At 51.8% G+C, this 20,009-nt stretch overlaps 1 protein-coding gene across 1 annotated transcript in view; it reads left to right on the top strand.

Moving 5' to 3' along the window:
• Positions 1-20,009, top strand: part of INPP5A (inositol polyphosphate-5-phosphatase, 40kDa) — a 128,354-nt gene that overhangs the window by 25,112 nt on the left and 83,233 nt on the right. The window contains exon 3 of the mRNA XM_011941971.1: positions 18,997-19,060. Coding sequence (XP_011797361.1) covers positions 18,997-19,060 — 64 coding nt within the window. The remainder of the gene's footprint in view (positions 1-18,996; positions 19,061-20,009) is intronic.

Raw genomic sequence — 20,009 nt, forward strand, 5'->3', positions numbered from 1 at the left:
CTCTGCGCACTCCCAGAACCCACACCGGACATCCTCTGCGCACTCCCAGAACCCACACCTGACCCCACACCCCCAGACCCTACATCCTCTATGCACTCCCAGAACCCACACCTGACCCCACACCCCCAACCCTACATCCTCTGCGCACTCCCAGAACCCACACCTGATCCCACACCCCCAACCCCATCTCCCAGCCCCCATCTTCAGCCTCTCCTCTTCTCTGCTGGAGTCCCCAGCCCCTGGCTTGCTTGCTTCTCAGCATAGCCCTGGTCCAGAAGCAGGAGGACACTGTCTGCCCCTCCTTGCTGGTGGGGAGAGTGGTTGGGGCACACCTGTCCCCTGCCTCTCCGCTGCCCACAGCACAGCTAACTGTCCATCATGCCTGCGTGCATCCCTGTGGCCTTCTGGGAGGGCCCAAGGGGGAGCCTGTCTTCTCCCCAGAGCACCCAGTCTCCCTTTGTGCCAGGTCACCCCCGTGAGCAAACAGGCGCACATTTCCCTGTAGGGAAGAAGCCTCCCTTGACCCTGTATCTCCCCAGCCCCTTGTCCTATAAAAACTGATTTCTTGGCAGTATCTTTGGTTTTTTTTTTTTTTTTTTAAGGAAAATGATGGATATTCATGTGGCCAGGACAGCGGTGCCAAAGTGGAGAAAGTGCAAACAGCAGTGACGGCTTGACGGGCGTCACTTTTCCTCGGTCTTTGTCAGTCAGGTCTAATTTATAACAGGGCCATTAGTGGGAGATAGCTTTCTCCGGTGTCTGTTCCCGTAAGGGTTGCTCATGGTTTGGCCTCAGTAAAGGTAAGGAGGAGAAGGTCTCTCTTTCACATTGTTGGAAGTGCCAGGTGGCCCGCTCTCTCCAGCGTGCGGCATGGGCATGTGGGCATGCTTCCATCTGCCAGGAGCATCCCTGTCTTTCCCTTCTGATTGGGACAGTGGGTCACACTGGTGGCCAGTGGGCAGCTGGGGTCCCTGGAGCCGTGGCCTCCCCTGGGCCCAAGGAAGGTGCAGCTGACTTAGGAATGAAGAGTTCAAACATGGGCTGCAAGGAGGCTTGTGCCCTCCCTGCTTTGGACTCCGCCCTCACTGCTCCGGACTCCACCCTCACTGCTCCGGACTCCGCCCTCCCTGCTCTGGACTCCGCCCTCCCTGCTCTGGACCTCGCCCTCCCTGCTCCGGACTCCGCCCTCCCTGCTCCGGACTCCACCCTCCCTGCTCTGGACTCCACTCTCCCTGCTTCAGACTTCGCCCTCTCTGCTTCAGACTTCGCCCTCTCTGCTTCAGACTTCGCCCTCTCTGCTTCGGCGTCCACCTCCTTGCTCTGGAAGAACACAACCTTCTTGGCTGGCACAGCCCTTCCTGCCGTGCCTATTGATCCCATCATCAGCCAAGGACATGTTGGGGCCGTATTCTGTGGCTCCTCCGGCATGGGAAGGTGCTGACAGGAAGTAGCACCAGCACCTCCTGGAATAGCAGTTGGCACAGGAGCTTCCTGACACTGTTTCATGTGCCTTACATGTGTCACCCATCCCCGTGTCGTGGATAGAGATGTTGAGGGACAGAGAGGTTCAGAGACTACCTGAAAGAGGCCGATGTGGGATTTGAACTTGTTTCTGGCCTCAGAGCCTGCATGCTCAACCAGAGTGCTCTGCTCTCAGAAGGGGACAGTGCAGGAAGGGCCAGCTTCAGCCAGGGTGATAGTGGGAGTGATGCTCAGGGTGGACAGCATGGATTAGAGGTGACTGCTGTCCGATATTCAGCTAAACTGCAGCTTTTAAAGCTTGAGGTCAGGATTTGTTCGAGGTCAGAGTTCAGTAGTGCCTTTCCCAAGGATGTAGGGAGAGAACTATATTTTGTTAAGTGGCTCTTGTTGAGCATTGTGATCTATACATGTTGTTTGGTTTATTCCTTCATGTAGAAAGATTTCGAGCACGACTGCCCCATTTTTCCTTTTTTTTTTTTCTCCTTTCTCTGATCAACATTAAGTTTTAGGTCATGCCTGTATCATTCAGCAGTTGAACAGGTAAAGTAGCCCCATTTTTAAAAGGTGGAACAGAGGCTTTAGTGATACTGTATATTTGCCCAAATCACACAGCTAGAAACTGCAGAGATGCGAACTGCATTAATGAGCTACAGATAGGCTAGGAGAAAATATTGAAAGACCGCATGGAGAGACCAGCCCCAGGTAGGAAGGGAAGTCAGGGAGGGGGTTGGCATGTGGAAGGTGTGGGGTCCAACACACGTGTAACTGAAGCCTAGAGAGAGTGCAGAGCGGGAGAGGAAGTCGTTTTTGAAGAGATAAGAAATCACTGTTTTCCAGACTTAGACTACCTGTTTTCACACTGCTGATAAAGACATACCTGAGACTTGAGGAATTTACGAAAGAAAGAGGTTTAATATGGACTTACAATTCCATGTGGCTGGCAGAAGGCAAGGAGAAGCAAGTCCCGTCTCACATGGATGGCAGCAGGCAAAGAGAGAGCTTGTGCAGGGAAACTCCCCCTTATAAAACCATCAGATCTCATGAGACCACCCACCACCATGCGAACACCGTGGGAAAGGCCTGCCCCCATGATCCCGTTACCTCCCACAGGGGTCCCTCCCACCACATGTGGGATTCAAGACGAGATCTGGGTGGGGACTGGCCCTCCCAGGTCTCATGTCCTCACACGTCAAACCCATCCCCAACCCAACTAGTATTTCATAAAGTTAACAACACTTAAATGCTGGTATGAAGTGAATAAATCTTATGTCACATGATAAAGGAAAAGGAAATGAAATGAAGATATTTTCTTAGTACAAGTGTATACATGTGCAAACTTGTTTTTAGCAAAATAAGAAGGAAATACTCATGACAATTACAGTCCTTGTTTCTGCAGCTGGTCACGTGGTCATATCTGGTAGTGATGACTGCCTTCTTCTACTGCCCATTCTGTATTCCCTTTGCCTTCAGCATCACCTCAGCAGGTTATGGGTTTTTTTTCCTGGTGGAATGTCCCAAACCTTCATTCCTGAGGGCCATTTGTAGTCCTGCCTGGATTGGGCTGTTGTAGTTTCCCATTGACCTTAATCACGGCATGGTACTACTGTGAGACGCCTTAATGAATCCCCTGGATTTCAGGTGTGTTCTTTCTTAGCCCCATTGTAGAGTAGTAGACTGATTTCATCTTGATACACCAGGTCAGTCGCCCCAACAGTGTAACTCCCTTCTTAGCCTGTTGACATAAAGGTAGGAGGAGCCCCGAGTATCCAGGTGACAATCTTAACTTCCAGTTTAATGGGATTGTTGTTGTGTCTTGTAGTGGCAGCATTCCTCTCTGGAACTAAGACCTCTATGCCAGCCGAACGTAGTGTTGCAGGAACAGGAAGCAAAACTTTTGCTAGTGGATCATTAGGGGTGATGGTGAGTGGTGCCACGTCCACTTCCATCCCTTGATCCCTGGACCCATGAATCCTGGCTATGGGAGAAACAGGACGATATATTGGACACTGATTCAGAGCATATACAGCCTTCTGGAGAACTTCGCCCCAGCCCTGCAAAGTGTTGTCACCTAGTTAGTGGTGTTATTGTGACTTTAAAAGGCCATTCCACCGTTCTGTCAATCCAGCTGCTTCAGGATGATGGGGAACATGATACAACCAGTGAATTCCATGAGCATGGGGCCACAGCCGCACTTCTTTAGCCATAAAGTGAGTGCCTTGGTCAGAGGCAATGCTGTGTGGAATACCATGATGGTGGACAAGACATTCTGTGAGTCCGTGGATGGTAGTCTTGGCAGAAGCATTGCGTGCAGGATAGGCAAACTCATATCCAAAGTAAGTGTCTGTTCCAGTGAGGACAAACTTCTGCTCTTTCCATGATGGGAGAGGTCCAATATAATCAACCTGCCACCAGGTAGCTGGCTGATCATTCCAAGCAATGGTGCCATATCAGGAACTCAGTGTTGATCTCTGCTGCTGGCAAATGGGGCACTCAGCAGTGGCTGTAGCCAGGTCAGCCTTGGTGAGTGGAAGCTCATGTTGCTGAGCCCATGGGGAACGTCCATCCCTGCCACGATGGCCACTTTGTTCATGGACCTATTGGACAATGACAGAGGTGTTTGGGAAAGATGCTGAATGGTGTCCACAGAAGGGGGTCATCCTAACTACTTGATTATTTAAATGCTCCTCTGCTGAGGTCACCCATTGGTGAGCGCTGGCATGGGATACAAATATCTTCACGGTTTTTGACCACTCACAGAGGTCCATCCGCATACCTCGTCTCCAGATTTGTCACCAATTTTCTAATCATGCTTCTTCAAAGCCCCTGACCATCCAGCAAACCATTGACTACAGCCTATGAATCAGTATATAATCACACATCTGGCCGTTTTTCCTTCCATGCAAAGTATATATTCAGGTGCACTGCTCTTAGTTCTGCCCACTGGGAAAATTTCCCTTCTCTGCTGTCCTTCATGGATGCCCTAGAAAGGGGCTGCAGTGCTGCAGCTGTCCACCGTCGGGTGGTGCCTGCATGTCGCGCAGAACCATCTGTGAACCAGGCCCTCGTCTTCTCTTCCTCTGTCAACTGATCATAGGGACCTCCCCATGAGGCCATCGGTGCAGGCTGTGGGGAGAGAAGGCAGGTGGCAGGAGTGGAGAATTGGTGCAGGCTGGGGAGAGAAGGCAGGTGACGGGAGTGGAGACCATGCGCATTTGAGCCACATCATCATGTAACTTACTTGTGCCTTCAGGACTTAAGCCAATCACGTATATGCCACTTCCATTTGATAATGGAATGCTGCTGTGCACGACCCACTTTATGCGAGAGGGGTCAGAAAGCACCCAGTTCATGACATGCAATTCAGGTCACATGATGACTTGGTGACCTATAGGCAAACGCTCAGTATCCACCAAATCTCAGTAACAGACCAAGAGCTGTCTCTCAAAAGGAGAGTCGTTATCTGCAGAAGATGGCAGGGCCTCTTCCCAAAATCCTAGAGGCCTGCGCTGTGATTCACCTATGAGGGCCTGCTGAAGGCTCCAAACCCTCTCTATCTGCCACGGACACCTCAAGCACCACTGGATCTGCCGGGTCATATGGCCCAAGTGTCAGAGCAGCTGGCACAGCAGCCTGGACCTGTCGCAAAGCCTACTCTTCTTCTGGGCCCCCTGAGTCCTCCATACCCAAAATCCAGAAGGTTGGGAATCCCAGTGAATCCCTAGCAGCATCAAAAAAATAAAAACTCATACCCAGTCAGATTATAACAAATCAAGAAAACCGTAGAGAGCATGGGGGTGTGCTGCACTCACACCAACGGGCCACCTTCCCGTTCCTGCAGAAACGGCAACCGCAGGGGACGGTGGAGCCGCGTCTTCCATGTCCTGGGAGGAAGTGTCAGCATAGGTCTCACCCGGCAAAACATCTAAGATTGAAGGGGAAATAGACATTTTAACTCAAATGGAAGACAGAAGTACTTCAGGTGGAGAGCAGATATCTCAGATGAAGTCAAAGAGATGAGAAAGGAATGAGATGCCAAGGCAGTGGGGGAAGCGGGCACATGGCCGTGAGCGTTGGGTGTGTAAACCGAGGCACCTCCTGCAGTGTCAAATGCCAAGAGAAGTGCAGTTCAGCACCAGGGTGGGTGTGCGTGGAGTGAGCGTTCCAGGGGCCTTGCCGTGCCTGGGAGAATGAAGGTAACGAACTCCCACGCGGAGAGCTGGGACCCTGGTCAGGGTCTGGAGGGAGTGCGTGCCCTTGGAATACCACTGTTTTAGCATTTCTGGGGACCAGAAACTAAGTTAAATTATTTGAAACAGAAGTAGATGGCCATTTCCCAATATTGTGGACATTTAAAACTCAATTAAGGCTTTTGAGTAGCGTTTTATATGCCCTGAGCTTTTGTACTGGCAGAAGGTATTTTGTAAACAGCTTGTGTTCAGTGTTGGCCATCTCTTAAAGTGCATTTTACTTTAATTATTCTATATCCGTAATGCACATAACCAGTTTCTCCAGAACATGTATACATGAAATGTAATTGAAAAGCTAATGATTTTTAGAAGACAAAAGATAAGACTCAGAGCCATTTTAATTAGGATGCAAACTCCTTACATAATTTAATTGGCATAAAAGTTTATTGATTTACTTTTATAATCATTTATACGTAGAAAAATGTAACTTAATAAATTTCATAATTAAAACTAGTTATTTTAAGACTGATATTTTTCTTTGTTCACTGAAATTTTCAATTTGTGAAATATTTATTATTCAAGAAATAGCATCTGTGTTGCAAATGAATCTCATTTTGGGAGGAAAATCTGTAGGTGGTACAGGTTTAAAATGACTCGTGTGCACCCCCAGGGAAACTCGGTTCCTCGCACGGCCTCGTTTTTCATAAGACCTGTGGAAAGGCTCTAGGGCATCACGTCTCCCTGTGGCTGAGGCTGCTGTCTGGCACACCGTGAGTTCTGGGCTGGGACCTTTCCACCCATCTCCCCACTCTCCGGGTGAAAGAGGCACGGGGAGTTTACTTGCTTTTCCTTTTTGTCTGGCATCAACTCGTGAAATATGTTACATCAGACAAAAGTCAATAGAGATTTTCCTTTTGAAAAGCAAGGCCAGGATAATGTGCCGAACACAAGCAGGTGACTGTGTGGGACAGGGCTGCCCAAACCACCACTGGCCTACAGACTGCTGTCCTGGCCAGTCCGCTCCCTGTGCCCCTGATGAGATGGCAGCCCTGGGCACCTGTGGCTGCTCCCTCCTCCTGACTCCGCTCCAAGGTGCCACGTGCCCAAGGTCCTGTCCTAGCCCCTGACCAGCCCCTCCTGTTTCCGCTGTGGTTCCTTGCGCCACTGACTGCTGGCTCTCACCTGCTCCTGTCTCTCCCCAGTAGTAGCCCCAGTCCAGTGCTTGACCCCGCTCTTTTCTCTGGCTCCAGCTCCTCCTTGGCAAGGTGAGTCTGTCCCAGCTTTGAGGCCCATCCACATGGTGGCCCCCAGCATCACCCAGGCATCTGTCCTGAGCGGCAGACCCCACAGATTTCCACGTGGTGACCCCCTGTGTCACCCAGGCATCTGTCCTGAACAGCAGACCTACGTTCAGTCACCTTTGATGCCTCCCTGGGGTGTCTGAGGCTGTTTCAGCCTCCGCAGGTCCATGGCTGGACACTGTCTCTCCAGAGCCCGTCCCAGATCACATCCGTCTCGGAGGTCCTGTGGATGCTGCCTGGGTGCAGAGCTGAGCCTGCCCACTGGGGTTCCTCTGTCATGGCCCCCCTCACCACTCCGCTGTCTTGGGCTCTGGCCATCTGGTCACTCATGTATCTTGTATCTGAGAACGTATGTGGCACAGAGAAAGGAGAAAGTGCTGGGCGTGTGTTTGTGGAATGTGAGTGGTGACTGAATTCTCTCAGAAAGGGTGGGTGTCCTTAGACCAGCCGATGACTTTGCCCCCCAGTGTGACAGAGAGCCTAGCACCAGTCGCAGGCGAGAAGCCAGGACTGCTGGTCACCTCGCCGCCCTCAGATGTACCCCCTTTGGAGAAGCCCACTGCAGGCTGTTTTACAGGCTGTCTCGTTCCATTTCAGTTGCTCCTCACCGTGGTAATAGGAAATGTTAACGCGTGCACTCATCTGGTGGAATTTATCGTGGCCGGTGAGGGCAATTACGCGGCTGTTATGTGGTCTGTGTACCCTCGTGTCAGCATGACTGGTGTTCCCGCGGCTGTTGTGTGGTCTGTGCACCCCTGTGTCAGCATGACTGGTGTTCCACCCTGGCAGATGAAGCCCCGGTCTTTCCTGGGCTGCCTAACTGGGGACACTACATCCAGGAGCTGTGGCAGGGTTCAGCACCCCACGTGCAGAACGCCGGCTTCCATGGGGCACGCTTTATAAAATGCTCTTTAATTCAGGAACAGAATATCATTAGCTTTGTAAGTGGATGAATACAATGGACAACCAATTTAATTAACCTCTAGCGTCAGCTGTCGGACAGGAGGTAGAATGAGATTACGTGTGCATCTCTCCCGCCAGCAGCCAGCCCGGAGAGGGGCTCAGCGGGAGGTCAGACAGGGGGACACCTTGGTGCCGTCATCCCGTGTTTGGCCCCAGGAGCTGAAATTGGAAAGTCAGTGCTTTGTGAATAAGTCAGCTCTCATTTTGAGATGATCACGGAGCTCCTCTGAGAGTGGACGGTCACAGCCCCTGCGTGCTGCGTGGGGGTGGCTGGCACTGGGGAAAGTGGGCAGTAGTGAGGACGCCACCTTGTCCAGTTGGGTCGGCCGCCCATGAGTTCATTATACAGGAAAAGATCAATGAAGCTCTACGTTGATTTAAACAAAAGCTTTGTTTCATTTATTATTGTTTATAATCTAATGAATGTTATCGTAACTTTGCTTTGATTTATTACTCAATCTGTTAAATTGTTTTACATCCAGGTGTCTTGGGACTTGCTTTTGTGATAGAGTTAAATGTGTGACTTCTGCACGTGCGTTCAGCTTCTCGGAAGCACCGTGAGCCTGTGCTTTGGGTTGTGCTTTGAAACCTGAGCTGAGGGTTCTGTCCGGCGTTCCTGAGCTGCTGCTGCTCAGCCGGGCACCCAGAGGGTGTGGTGCCTGTCTCACTGTCCAGGAGCCGTGGAGTTCCTGCCTGCCCTGACCTGGGCATGGTGGTGGAGGACTCAGAGGTGCCCAGGCCACATGCCTGCCCTCAGGGGCTTTCCTTCCCTAAAATAATTCAGATGAGGAAACCGGTGAGAACTGGAATGTGCAGCGCCTTGAAGGGAAGGCTGGGGACTGGGGCTGCCAAGCCTCTGCCCGGAGCAGGCAATCAAGAGGGCTGCTTGGAGGAGGCTGCATTTCCACAGAGACCTGAAGCAGCAGGGGGTTCATGTGAGAAGCTGGAAAGGGGGAGGCAGCAGAAGTACCCTCCTGACAGAAGGGCACGGCCTCCTCAGGCCCAGATGGCCAGTGGGGCTGCAGCTCCGTCAGCCGGGTGTGTGAGGGCCAGAGGACAGCTGGGGAGGCCGCCGTGCAGGACGTGGCTGGGAGGAAGTGCATGTAGAAAAGGCCACCCTGGTGCCCGGCAGAGAAGAGACCGAGGGGGCCACAGCTGTGGAAGAGGCGGGGGCCCCACAGGGAGATGAGGAAGGTGGGTGTGCGGCAGTGCAGACATGCGGAAGGCTAGAGACGGACAGGGTTCTGTACTCTGTAGAACCTGTGGAAGGAAGGGATGTTTGGGGGAGGCATATGGACAAGATGCTGGAGGAATCTGGAGAGATCTGTGGTTTCCCATGGGAGCTGGAGGAGAGTGAGGGTGGAGTAGGTCCCAAGTCCTGAAAGGTTGAACTTGTCACGAGAGACCCAAGTGGGGACTGTGCAGCCACTGGGCCGGGAGGCTGGCCTTTAGGAGGCTCCATGCTGTGCACACAAGAGCTGCCTGCTGGAAGATGGGACGGATGGGCCACCCCAGTGGGAGGAAGAGGTGGAGGGGAAGGGCTCATAGGGTACCCTGAGCAGATCCAGCTGTTATTCCCAAGTCGTCGGAGGAGATCCAGGGAAGGAGAATGTGGAGTCTCGTAACCCGAAAGTAACAGAGTTTGGAGGAGAGGGGAGGGCATGAGAAGGTGATGAGACAAATAATTCTGGATTATATTTAAAAAATTAAAAATCTACAAAATGAGACAGGATAATGGGCAAAGGATACAAAGAGTTCACAGAAGAAGCTTAAATTACCAATAATGTTAAAAAGAGATGCAGCAGGCACACAGATAGTGGAGCAGAGGAGACAGCCAGGACCCACCCTGCCTGGGCAGCCAGGTGACCTCTGACAAGGGTGCGAGAGCATTCTATGGGAGAGGACAGCCTCCAGCCAGTGGTGCTGGGAACGCCGATACCCACATGCAGAAGAGTGAAGTTGGCCCCTCACATTACATCATGTACAAAGTTAACTCAAAATGAGTCAGAGACCTAAAACCATAAAACTTTTAGAAGAAAACATGGGCCAGAACCTTCACGACGTTGGATTTTGCAGTGGTTTCTCAGATGCAGCACCATAGGCACAGGCAACAAAAGAAAAAAGAGACAAATCGGACTTCATTAAAGCACAACCACTTTGTACAGCCAAAGACAATGTCAACAGAGTAAAAAGGCAACCATGGAATGGGAGAAAATATTTGCAAATCATAAATCTGATAAGGAATTACTATCCAGAATATATAGAGATCTCCTAAAACTCAACAACAGCAACCACAAAAACCAACCTGAGTCAGAAAGGGGTTTGAATAAGCATCTTCCCTCCAAGGACGGCGTGGAGAAGGCCGACAAGCGCACAGAAAAGCACCCAGCTCCACAAACCCTTAGGGAGATGCAGATCCAAACTGCCATTTTCATTTGTCAGTTTAAAAGGACCTGCACTGAACTAATACCTTATACCCATGAGGGTGGCTGTAGTCAAAAAGCACAGAAAATAGCAGGTGCTAGTGAGGATAGGAGGGGGTTGGAACCTTTGTGCACGTCGGTAGAAATATGCCAGGGGGCAGCCACTGTGAACATTGAGGTGATTATTCAAAAAGTTAAAAATAGAATTCCCGTCTGATTCAGCAATCCCACTTCTGGGTACAGATCCCAAATAAATGAGAGCAGTCCCCGGCAGATATTTGCACATCCATATTCAAAGCGGTATTATTCACAACAGCAAAATGCGGAAGCAGTACCATGGACTATGACCCAACCTTAAATAGGAAGGAAATTCTGGCAGCCGCTACAACATGGTGGAGGAACTTTGAGGACATTATGCCAAATGAAGTAAGCCTGTCACAAAAAGACAAATACGGTATGATCCCACTTACAGGAGGTACTCGGATTAGTCAAAGTCACGGAGACAGAAAGTACAATGCCTGGTTGCCAGGGCCTGGGAGAGAGTGGGAAGGGAGTTGTTGCTGTTCGGGAACAGTCTCAGCTGGGAAGGTGGACAGCGTCCCAGAGACGGACGGTGTGACGGGAGCTGTTGCTGGACGGGAACAGTCTCAGCTGGGAAGGTGGACAGCGTCCCAGAGACGGACGGTGTGACGGGAGCTGTTGCTGGACGGGAACAGTCTCAGGTGGGAAGGTGGACAGCGTCCCGGAGACGGACGGTGTGACGGGAGCTGTTGCTGGACGGGAACAGTCTCAGCTGGGAAGGTGGACAGCGTCCCGGAGACGGACCGTGTGACGGGAGCTGTTGCTGGACGGGAACAGTCTCAGCTGGGAAGGTGGACAGCGTCCTGGAGATGGTCCGTTGGGAAGGTGGACAGTGTCCTGGAGATGGATGGTGTGATGGGTGCAGGTGTTCGTTAGGTGTGGACTGCATGCCACTGACCTATACACCCGAAGGTGGGTACAATGGTAAAGTTTACACTGTGTGCATTTTACTACAGCCACACATTTCGATGGAGAGATGCCTAACTATGCTAGTGTAATGAAGATGCAAATTAAAACAATAAGGTCTGATTTCACACCTCTCTAGTTGGCAAAAACTAGAGGCTGGCACTGGGCCATGGCAAGGATGTGGAACGTGGGCACTGCCCTGATGAGACCACTGGGGGGTCGCCATGGCAATGGGAGGGGGCAATGTAGTGATGCCTGGGAGGGCATGTGTCTGCGGGAAGGCCATCTGTGTATTACATACATATGCGCACACATTTAATCCACATGCACACGTGTGTGTTATCCTATGTGAAGGGCACGTGTCTGCAATGACACAGCAAGGCTGTTATATATGTATGCATGCATATTTAATTCATGTGTACATGTGTGTATTACATGTGTGTATGTGGAAGGTGTGTGTCTGCGGTGACCCAGCACATCCTCCTGTGTCTGCAGTGACCCAGCAAATCCTCCTGCATAGTATGTCTGTGTGAACACTCGGTACCTGTGTACCCAGGTGCTTGTTTTCTCTGACACACCTGCTCAGTAACACCATGCAGGGAAGACTATTATAGCATCAATTATAATACTCAAATAATTGGAAGTAGTCTTTATGTGCAACAGAGAAATGGATCAATTACAGAGTTTTGTTTGTTTGTTTGAAACAAAAATCTCACTTGCTCTGTTGCCCAGGCTGGAGTGCAATGGCGCGATCTCGGCTCACTGCAACCTTTGCCTCCCAGGTTCAAGTGATTCTCCAGCCTCAGCCTCCCGAGTAGCTGGGATTACAAGCATGCGCCATCATGCCTGGCTCGTTGTTGTATTTTTAGTAGAGATGGGGTTCTGCCATGTTGGCTAGGCTGATCTCGAACTCCTGATCTCAAGTGATCTACCTACCTTGGCCTCCCAAAGTGTTAGGATTATATGTATGAGCCACTGTGCCTGGCCAAATAACAGTATTTTTATATGGTGAATTATTATGTAGCATTCAGAATAAACTAAAACATAACTTTGGGGGAAAAGCTTCCAAAGGTGAGGTGGATGAGCTAGCGCTGATGAGAGTTCCATGCCGAGGCCATGCCCTGCCATCTTGCCTGTTACTTCTGTTCAGCATCCATTCAGGATGGTGGTCACCTCTCAGAGGGAGAGGACTGTGGCCACGGGTGGGCTGCAGAGCCCATTCCCAGCACACCTGCCATTGTTTGGGCCTGGGCTGGGCTGGGCTTCTCTGCCTCCTGATGGACGCCGGGGCAGAACCGGGGCTGTGCAGTCCTCTGCTCGTACTGTGCCGTGCTGTCCTCCTTGGCCCAGGCACAGCCAATCACTAATTCATTCTTCCCTCATTATTTTATTCTTTTTAATATAAATGGCAACCACCTCTGAAGTCCCAGCGTGCCTTTCCATCTTCCTGTGTGCACCTGCCCAAGCCCACCCCCCTAGCCTGTCACCCACGCTCGCAGATAACCATTGTGCAGAATTCTGTGCTCATCTTTTCACTGCCTTCTGAATGTGATCGTCGTGTCGCGGTTTTTTCTTTGTTTCACTCTTTTTGACCATGTCTTGATCTTGGTATCACACCAGGAGACGCTTGAGGAACTTTCCTCTCTCTCAGCATCCTTTGTGAAATCCACCTGTGTTTTTGGTTGTAACTCTGATCTGTTTATTTTCCTTGCTGTATCTGGTTCTATCATAGGATATTTCAAATTTGATTTACCCATTTGCACGTTTTCAGAGGTCCTGCCATTATATTCTCATGCCCGTCTCCTGAGAGCTCCGGCGTCTCTGAGAGAGGTCTGTGTGCACATTCCACATGTGTATATGGACATAGGGATGTCTGCAGGTGTATATGCTTGTATGTGTATGTGTATATTACATGTGTATGTTTGTAGTGTATATGAATGTGGGTTTCGTACATCTGTGTGCATGGATGTGTGTGTGTGTGTGTGCAGGAGTTTCTCTTGGGTGTGAAGCAGCCGAGAGGGTGTGGGGTTGTAAGTTCACAAGACCTGGCGTGTCCCAGTGGCTCATGTCTCCAGTCACTTATTAGTCACTGTGAGCCTGAGTGTCTTCTCATTTCTCCTGTATTACAAGGGCAGAGGAAATGTCTGAAAGATCAGGCTGGGAACCACATGCCTGTCTCAGCTTGGGCAGGTGCTTTCACCCTAATGAGGACGGAGCATCAGGCTTGGCCTCTGTGACGTCCTCAGCTTTGTTCTGAGAGAGCACAGATGTTTGCCGCTGGCTCTCGCAGGGTGTCAGAGCCCAGGTGAGCATGGTTGCGTGCCCCTGGGCTCCTGCACAAGGCCGTGCCCTTCATTTGGGGTCCTGGTCCTCGCAGCTGGGGAAGAAGTGGGCTGCGCATGAGGGGACTCAGGTTTGGTAATCTCTCAACTCTCATTTAAAACAAATGAACTTCTCTGTTTTGTTGCAGACCTGAAGATTAGTTACCAACAATATCTTATGAAGTTTTTCTTTCTGCTCCTAGATTTTTTTCATTAAAAAAAAAACAACAAAAAACTGGAGGTGAAAACACTTTATCCGTAGAAATAATAAAATGTTGTCTCAGAGTGAAATGGGAGCCACCAAATGCTGCCACTCTCTTTCCTGAGTCGCTGTTGATAAGCACAGTTGGCCTTAGTCAGGGCTCCCCTGGGCTGTGGACTGTGACCTCCTCCCCCAACACTTTTTCCCTTCCCAGTGGCAGAATGCAGCGGCAGGCTCCACAGAGATGCCTGGGGCGCACTGGGAGCTGGCACCTGTGGTCATTCCCACGACACGGTTGGAACCAGCACAGGAGAAGGGCCCTGTTGCCACCTGGGGCCTCACGTGGACACTGCTTGTGCGTTTCCCCCTTCTGTCTCTAGCAGAGCGCATGCTCCTGTGTGTCCCTTACTGCGGGTCTGTGTGACTGACGTTTTAGCAATGTGTTCTGTTTCATGCACGAGGGAGCTGGGTGCAGATGACCAGGTTAATGATGTGTGCTTTGGTCGTTCACCTGATTACGGAAATGATAAATTACCGGCCATCTGACTGGTTTGCAAATAAAAAGTGATGGAGGCATTTCCAATGGCAGCTTTGTGTTGCAGCCTTGTCAGCCTCTGCCCCGGCCTGAGTCATCCCGAGCCTTCCAGCCGGCGGCTCCGTCCAGGAGGTGGGACCCCGCTCAACAAACACAGGCTTTGTGATTGCACAGTGCCTCCGGGACACGTTGTTCTTTCCGAATGTGTGAGAAGTGGTCTGCTCCCGCCCTGAGTTGGCTGTGTTTGCAAAGTGGGCCTGCTATCAGAACTCGGCTCCCAAAATCAAGCTAAGTGACACGGTGTGGCCATTTATCACATTACCAGACTCCAGTTGAAGTAGAGAGCTTGTTTTAATAGCATTTGCAAATACTCCATCTTCACTAGCCGCCCCGTGAGAGGCACTGAACCTCCATGGTGCGCGAGGTTCGTTGCGCCGTGGTCGCCAGTTGGTGTGGAAGCCTGGTGGGTGGTGACTGGAGCTTCCATTGCCCATTAGCTCCCAGGCTGCCTTCAGGGACTCGGGTCCCACCATTGCAGCCCCAGCCAGGGCGCAGGTTAGCCGGGTCTGGGTCTCCTGTGTGGCCTGCACCGGCTCTACTTTTCGGTGCCCCAGGGGCTTGGCTTTGTCCAGCGGAGGCCACTTCCCAGCTGTGCCGTGGCCTCCGGGGGATGGAGGGCTCCTGCCCATGTCTGCAGTCCTAGCAGAAGCCTCGCAGCCAATGGCTGCATTTCACTAATGCAGAATTAATGAGCACTCTTGACAGTCTTGTTTATAAATATGTAAAAAGCATTTTAATTGTTTTTAGCAAGAGGCAAGGAGTCATCATTCTCAGATGAGACAGACATACTCTTGACAAGGACTGTGGTCAGAGGCCTGGGCGAGCTGGGGACTTCCTGTCGGCAAGCCCCGGACACGCTCCTGGCCTGATGTCCTGGGTTTGTGATAAATGGGTGCCCTGAACCGTATTGATGGGACAGGGTAAACACCGAAAAAGTTGGGTTGAACTTTGACTTTAAATGTTCATTAGAGCTAATTATGGATTTTCTGACTATGAATTGCAGTTTCTATCCCTGCATTGGCAATTTATTTTTCACTTATTTGTTGCAAACTTTGTAATATTCTGTTAGCTTTATCACATGCAATGAGGTAATGGTTTAAATGTTTGCAGCGACATGTGTTATGTTTTTTCAGAGTGCTTTCTTTATCCGAAACAAATGAAGGGATCTCTTCTATAAAGAAGGGCTGATGGCGGCGGAGGAGACGTTAAGTCTCATCTATGGGGCACAGGCCTACAGTTTTCTCTCTTAACTCTGTGCTGAAACTCTGTTTTGCCAAAGAAAATGATGAACAGTGGCTTTTTTATTTTAATTTTCTATTTTTTTCAGACAGAGTCTCGCCTTGTCACCCAGGCTGGAGTGCAGTGGCACGATCTCGGCTCACTGCAACCTCTGCCTCCCAGGTTCAAGCGATTCTCCTGCCTCAGCCTCCCAAGTAGCTGGGATTACAGGCACATGCCACCATGCCTGGCTGATTTTTGTACTTTTAGTAAAGACAGGATTTCACCATGTTGGCCAGGCTGGTCTTGAACTTGTGACCTCAGGTGATCCACCCACCTCGCCCCCACAAAGTGCTGGGATTACAGGCATGAGCCACTGAGCCCAGCCAACACTGGCTGTTTTTAAGACCTGCTGTAAAGGTGGCTCAGTTCCCCGGGTTCTGAACAGGTTCACAGCAGATGCCTAATGAAATAGCAGGTCAGTCGAGCAGTGTCCATGTCACAGCCGAGTGCATCATGGCCATGCGCAGCCTTCTGGACCCAGCAGCAGCTCACCAGGGCATGTGGCCTGGGGCCAGGGACCAGAGAGGGCCCGAGGACAGAGCCCCATGTCAGGCACACAGGTTCTGCCACCTCCTGGCTTCCCTGTGGAGGCAGAGATGCTGCCTGCTGTGCCCTAGACCCACCTGCAAGAGGAGAGGAACTGCACTGCGTCCCCCTCGGGTGTCCTTCCTCCCTGTCCCCCAGACAGAAGGTCCCTGTCATCTGTCGGCTAGCCTGGGGGCTCCCATCTGGGTGGTGGCCAGGATGCAGGGCTGGGATGCCCATGGCTACCCCGCAGCTTTGGGTTCTCCCGCCGAGGTCTGGCACTCAGGAATGTGCACGTGTGTGTGTGCACTCGCACCTGCCACCTGTGCCGGGTGGAGGCGGCACACGTCCCTGCTCCTCCCTGTGGGCATGTCCCCTTCCCAGTCAGACACAGCAGAGACAGGAGGCAGAGGCCACCGTGGCTTCGGTGCACGGGGCTCAGGCTTGCCAGCCGGCCTCTCTTTTTAGGAGTTTAAATGCACTCCTTGAAGTGTGTTCTGTCAGAGGACAGCTGTGTCATCCTCAAGGTGAAACACTGTTTTCCGGTGAGGTGTCCATGTGGCCAGCTTCCCGGGGAGCAGGACCATCACCCTGGCCCACAGTGTGCTGCACATGCCCTAGGAACAGGAGCTGCACAGCCTCCAGGGAGCTTCCCATGTTGTGGGATCGGCATCAAACCAGAGACGGCCTAACAGGTCCCAGAGGGCTGACCCAGGGGCCCAGGGGGCTGCGGACAGGGACCTGGCCAGAGTTACTGGCATGCTTGGCCCTCAACAGGCCCAGAACATAGGTCCCCTCACCACGCACTGTGCCCGGCGCCCTGCGCCTCTGAGGGAGCAGCGACCTCCTGACGCCCCAGTGTGGTGCACCTTCCTACAGCCCTGCCCCCAGGACGGCCACCCCAGTGACCAGTCGTCAGGGAGGGAGCAGCGGTTTCCTGGGAACTGCGGAGCCCAAAGTGTGTTGGATGTTTAGCTTGGGCCTTGGAATTAGGTGATGCTCAAGCATTGCCTTTGTCTTTCTCAGAGAGACAATAGCCCTGCAGCCCCGCAGGACAGCATCTTTAGCAGGAGGTCCATGCTGGGGCGCTCAGAACTGCAGAGTTGTGGGGTCATGGTTCTGCCCAAAACAAAGCAAGAGTGCATGAGTGCATGTGTGTGCAAGTGTGTGAGTGTGAGCAACATGTGAGTGCATGTGCACAAATGAGTTCGTGTGTGTGTGACCAAGTGTGTGTGTGCATGAGTGCGTATGTGCACAAGTGTGAGTGCATGACTGTGCAAGTGTAAGTGCATGTAAGTGTGCATGTTAGTGCATGAGTGTGTGCGTGTGCGAGTGAGCTTGTGCAAAGGTGTGAGCAAGCACATGTGAGTGCATGAGTGCGTGTGTGCATGTTAGTGCATGTGAGCAAGTGCCTGTGTGTGCATGAGTGTATGTGTGCAAGTGTGTGCATGTGTGAGCGAGTGCCTGAGTGCGTGTGCACAAGTGTGCGAGTGTACACAAGTATATGCACGAGTGTGTATGAGTGCATTAGTGTGTGTGTGCAAGCGTGTGGTGTGCATGTGTGAATGTGACTGCACAAGTGTACAAGTGAAGCCTTGGAATGAGGTGATGCTCAGGTGTTGTCCTTGTGTTGCCCACAGCCTCACACAGAGACAGTGAGGGATGCACAGCGCCCTGTGCTTTCAGCTCTCTGAGGACAGGCCCTGTTCAGAATGCAGAGTTGGGGTTAGAGCCCCTAGTGGCTAAGAGTCTCTTCCCTGCGGGAGGAACTGTGTGACATGGTCACAGTTGGGCTCCCTGCAGGCGGCCCCTGCCCTCCATCTGCAGCTGCGCCGTGTGCCCTCCTCTCTGGCCCACCTGGCACTGCCCCTTCAAACTCTCTCCTGCTTTGTCCCAGCACCTACCACCCACACAGGGCACACAGCTATCTCCTATGAAATAGATTTGTGTAAGTCAGGTTTATAAAGGTCTAATGTATAGACGGTGAGATTCGCCCTTTTTGGGGTATAATTTAGTGAGTTTTGACAAAGGCAACCACTGCAACCCAGTGTAGAATATTCTGATCACCCCAGAGTTGCACCAGACCCCATGTTGGGGTTGCCAAATTTAGCAAAAGAAAAAAATACACAGAAATAATATACACGTCAATATGAACACACTGCTGCACGTAGGCACAGGTTCACCTGTAGAAAATACGACGTGAAACTTGAAGTTCAGATCAACAAGTCACTGTCTGTGTAGTGTCCATCGACCCAGCCCTGTGGCGCCCGGCCCCGTACTTTTTGCCTTCTCTGGTGTGGAGAGCAGGGGTCTCTGTGCTCTGCACCTGTCCGGCTAATTTGTGAGTGGGAGACACTGGCGGCTCCTCGGGCGATGGCGCAGGGTGGGGCCGGGCGCAGTGGAGCTGATGGTTGGGGGCCCCGGGACAAAGCTGAGCATCCGTGCTGGGAAGGGTCTGGTCCACTCAATGCCCAGCCTGCGGGACCTGCGCCCCTGCTGGAGCCAGCACTGGCTGCACAGCTCACTGCATGCTTGGAGCTTGGTGGAGTTTGGGTGTTCGCAGGTTTCCTCTGCTTGACGTCTTGTGCCTCAGTAACTGTGATTAAATTACAACTGGTCAAACTCTTGCTCTAGCTAGTTTAAAAGAGCTTTTATTTATTGTTAAAAACGATGCTTTAGAAATATTCCCAGCACCAGTCTCTCATTTGATTTCTCTTTTTGCTCTACAGGCACTAGGAAGCTTTTATTTTCTTCATGAATCCTTAAAAAACATCTACCAATTTGACTTTAAAGGTAAGACTGTGTGCCGTCTTCCGGGATTTTGTCTCGGCGCTCACCCCTCCTGGTGTCTGGCTTCCCCAGGCCCCTCCTGCCCTGCCTCTGTGAATGGCCACTGTGGGCAGGGTGTCTTGAGCCACTGGCCAGAAGTCACTCCAGGGGCCTCCTGGACCTGGTCTTGAGGCCCCGTGGCCGTCCCGCACTGGCTCCCTGGCAAGGCTCTGGTGGGGACCTGGTTTTCCTAGTGTTAAGAGGAGGGAATAGTTTGTTTCTGTGTTTCCCTCCAGTGTGAGAAAATGAAACACGAATAAGAGGGTTGCATGTTTCAGAAATAAGAACAGGCAGGGACAGTCCTCCGTGCCGTGAGCAGTGTCCCTGTTTGATGGTCATGTACTGTGTGTCTTCACGGAAAAGACTTGCCCTGAGACGCTCCACTGACACGAGCTGTCCCCTCCTGTTCATTTCTTTGTTGGGGGCAGGTGTGTGACCTAGGCTGGGTGTGGGGCTTCCCTGCGTGCTCCACATGGCCTGGGGTTGTTTGTGCCATGACTTCCTGTCTGATGCTATCGTTTCCTGCTGTGTGTGAGTCCGCGGAACCCCCGCAGCCTCCAGAGCAGATCACACCCATGTGAAGTGCCTGCACGCTGTGATAACTGGAGCCACAAACGATATCATTTCACTCAGATTCCGTGTTTGTGCCTCCCTGGGAGACGGAGCGCCTCATGTGAAATTGCGCGGCAGTCTCATCTCAGTTGCTTGAGTGGCGATTTCATTGATGATGAGAGCAAGATTCTGGCCGGCAGAATGATTTCTCACTGCCCTGTTACCTGAAGATCTTCAGATCCTTCCACATTCAGATCCTTCCCCATTCTAGCATCCGAGCCCTCCTACAAGGCCCGTGGCAGGATCGGCCACACAGAATCGCAGGAGCCGGCCGGTGGCGCTCTTCGCTGCGTTTCAGGAG

Source organism: Colobus angolensis, unplaced genomic scaffold (assembly GCF_000951035.1).
Source record: "Colobus angolensis palliatus isolate OR3802 unplaced genomic scaffold, Cang.pa_1.0 Scaffold204, whole genome shotgun sequence".
Classification (NCBI taxonomy): Eukaryota; Metazoa; Chordata; class Mammalia; order Primates; family Cercopithecidae; genus Colobus; species Colobus angolensis.